Source organism: Penaeus japonicus, unplaced genomic scaffold (assembly GCF_977035675.1).
Source record: "Penaeus japonicus unplaced genomic scaffold, GWHDUDI00000001_assembly GWHDUDI00000011, whole genome shotgun sequence".
Classification (NCBI taxonomy): domain Eukaryota; kingdom Metazoa; phylum Arthropoda; class Malacostraca; order Decapoda; family Penaeidae; genus Penaeus; species Penaeus japonicus.
The window spans coordinates 21,429,277-21,431,776 of record NW_028234413.1 but is presented as its reverse complement, the minus strand read 5'-3'; the positions used below and the strand labels follow the sequence as shown (position 1 = coordinate 21,431,776).

The 2,500-nt window shown below is 56.0% G+C and overlaps 1 protein-coding gene across 1 annotated transcript in view; it reads right to left on the bottom strand.

The window, feature by feature from the left end:
* The window catches only part of LOC122267229 (uncharacterized), a 2,663-nt gene that overhangs the window by 108 nt on the left and 55 nt on the right, over positions 1–2,500 (bottom strand). The window contains exons 1-2 of the mRNA XM_043037248.2: positions 2,476–2,500; positions 1–1,998 (exon numbers count right to left, since the gene is read on the bottom strand). The exon at positions 1–1,998 is cut by the window's left edge and continues 108 nt beyond it; the exon at positions 2,476–2,500 is cut by the window's right edge and continues 55 nt beyond it. Coding sequence (XP_042893182.2) covers positions 481–1,998; positions 2,476–2,493 — 1,536 coding nt within the window. The 5' untranslated portion in view covers positions 2,494–2,500 and the 3' untranslated portion in view covers positions 1–480. The remainder of the gene's footprint in view (positions 1,999–2,475) is intronic.

Here is a 2,500-nt window from a genome sequence, read left to right as displayed (position 1 = left end):
TAAAACATATAACTATAAAAAGATGTTTTAAAACTAGTAAAACAAACAACAATATTTAACCGTCAAGCAAACCGCCGTCAAGCAGTCATCATTCACTCAGGCTTTGAAGAAAAAATAACAACAACAGAACAAGAGGAAAGTGTATAACAGAGAACAAATTTAAGAATAACAAATCTAATACGCCTAATGACATCACGTGACGGTGACTTCCTAGAAAAAAATGTAATGACAGTCACTAATCAAGACTGTTAGTACTCGAGACGAACGAGGTCAAATAATAACGACCTTTTACAACCAAGGACGCCTTTAGAACGACTTGATTAATCCAAGGACGATCTTTTGCCAATCTAGAGTGCCTCAGGACGACCTGATACCTAGTCGAACCTCAAAGGATGACGAAGACAGAGTTAAAACGTCCTAGACAAACCTGGACCGACGTGAACCGACCTAGAACGACCTAGAGTGACCTCATCAGCAACTCTACTTCCTAAGAGAGTTGAGCCTGGTGCCGAAGGGAGGGGAGACGGCTGGACCCCCAACCGGGAAGCGTCGCCCCCCTGCGCCGCCTCCGAGCCTGTGGAGAGCAGGGGGGGCGGGGAAGGTGCGGGCCCTCACGAGGGCACCGCCGCGGCCTGGCTGGCGGAGGCCGGCTCGGGAGGGGAGCCTCACGGAGAAGACCTGACCTGGGGCTGGGAAGGGGGCAGGGGCAGGGGCAGGAGCAGTGGATGGGGCAAAGAATGGGGAAGGAGCTGGGGCTGGAGCTGCAGATGGAACTGGAGCGGGGGATGGAGCTGGAAATGGGGCAAGTGCCGGAGCTTGTGCTGGGGTCCGAACAGAAAATGTTAGAGGGGCAGGTGCCGGTGCAGGGGCAGGGGCAACGGGGAAAACAGGGGCTTGGGCAAGGGCGGGAGCAGGGGCTGCAGTGAAAACAGGGGCTTGAGCAGGGGCGGGAGCAGGGGCTGCAGTGAAAACAGGGGCTTGGGCAGGGGCTGCAGTGAAAACAGGGGCTTGAGCAGGGGCTGCAGTGAAAACAGGGGCTTGAGCAGGGGCGGGAGCAGGGGCTGCAGTGAAAACAGGGGCTTGGGCAGGGGCAGGAGCAGGGGCTGCAGTGAAAACAGGGGCTTGAGCAGGGGCTGCAGTGAAAACGGGGGCTTGAGCAGGGGCGGGAGCAGGGGCTGCAGTGAAAACAGGGGCGGGAGCAGGGGCTGTAGTGAAAACAGGGGCTGCAGTGAAAATAGGGGCTTGAGCAGGGGCGGGAGCTGGGGCAGTATTAAAAACTGGGGCTCGGGCAGGGGCAGCAGCCGGTGCTTGAATAGGGGTGAAAATGGGGGCCCTGGCAGCTGGGGCAGGAGCGGGAGCAGGGGCAGGGATAGGGGCAGGAGCTAGAGCAAGAGCCGGAACTTGGGCCGGGATGCGAATATCAACAGCAGCAGGCACAGGGGCGGCGGCAGGTGCTGGTGCTGGGGCAGGGGCGGAAGCAGGTGCTAGAGCCGGGGCAGGTGCCGGTGCTGGGGCAGGGGCAGGAGCCGGAGCAGGTGCCGGTGCTGGGGCAGGGGCGGGGGCAGGGCCAGGAGCCAGTGCCTCTGCCGACCCGCCTTCCTCTTCCCCTACCTCGGGAGCCGGCACGAAAGCCTGGCCGTTGAACGCTTGGGCGTCCCTCCCGGCGGCGGCAGAGGAGCCTGGCGGAACGAAGAGCGAGAAGGAGGTTCCCGAGGCCTGCGGGGGCGGCGCGTCGAGGGGACTCTGGTTGTGCACCGCCTGGAAGCCGAAGCCGCGGTCAGCGTAGACGGTCTGGCGCCACAGGCCGTCGGCGCCCAGCAGGTAGTAGGAGCCCGTGACGTGGCCCTGGTCGTCCCGCGTCTCCTGGTGGCCGAGGTAGGTGCCGTGGTCGGGCGCCGCCACGGCGTACGCGAACTCGAATGAGCCGTCGTCCTCCTCGCTGGAGTCCAGGAAGGCCGGCTGCACCAGCGTCAGAAGACCTAGGCAGAGCATCTGGAACTGAGGGAAGGGCTCGTCACGCGTTCTTCTCTTTGACATGGAGAGCAATAGACTCTGGAGTGTTTTACTCTGACACCTTTGCTATATATGGGAAACATCTAGGTTCACTACGGAATAAGAAAGAAACTTCTAACACAAATTTATTTGTTTTATTCAATTCAAACGATAGATTCAAATAAAAGGATCTGAGCTTCATACTACAGAAATATAGCAGACATTAAATGAAGTTTCATATGATGAAGATTTATTCGCTTAATATCTGCCATGTGAATTAGGCAATAATTCATACCTACTTTGAAATGTATACAACAAGCAAAGGTACTCACAAAGCATACTCTGATTCCCTAAAAAAAAAATATAACATCACTAAAAGAATCAAAAACAACTCTGCAGCTTTTCCACATCCCAAACCTTTCCTTAAACACTACAACACACTCTTGGAACAGAACACCCTCTCACAACAGTCTAAATACTCACAAGAAGTAGAGTTTTCATGACGAAC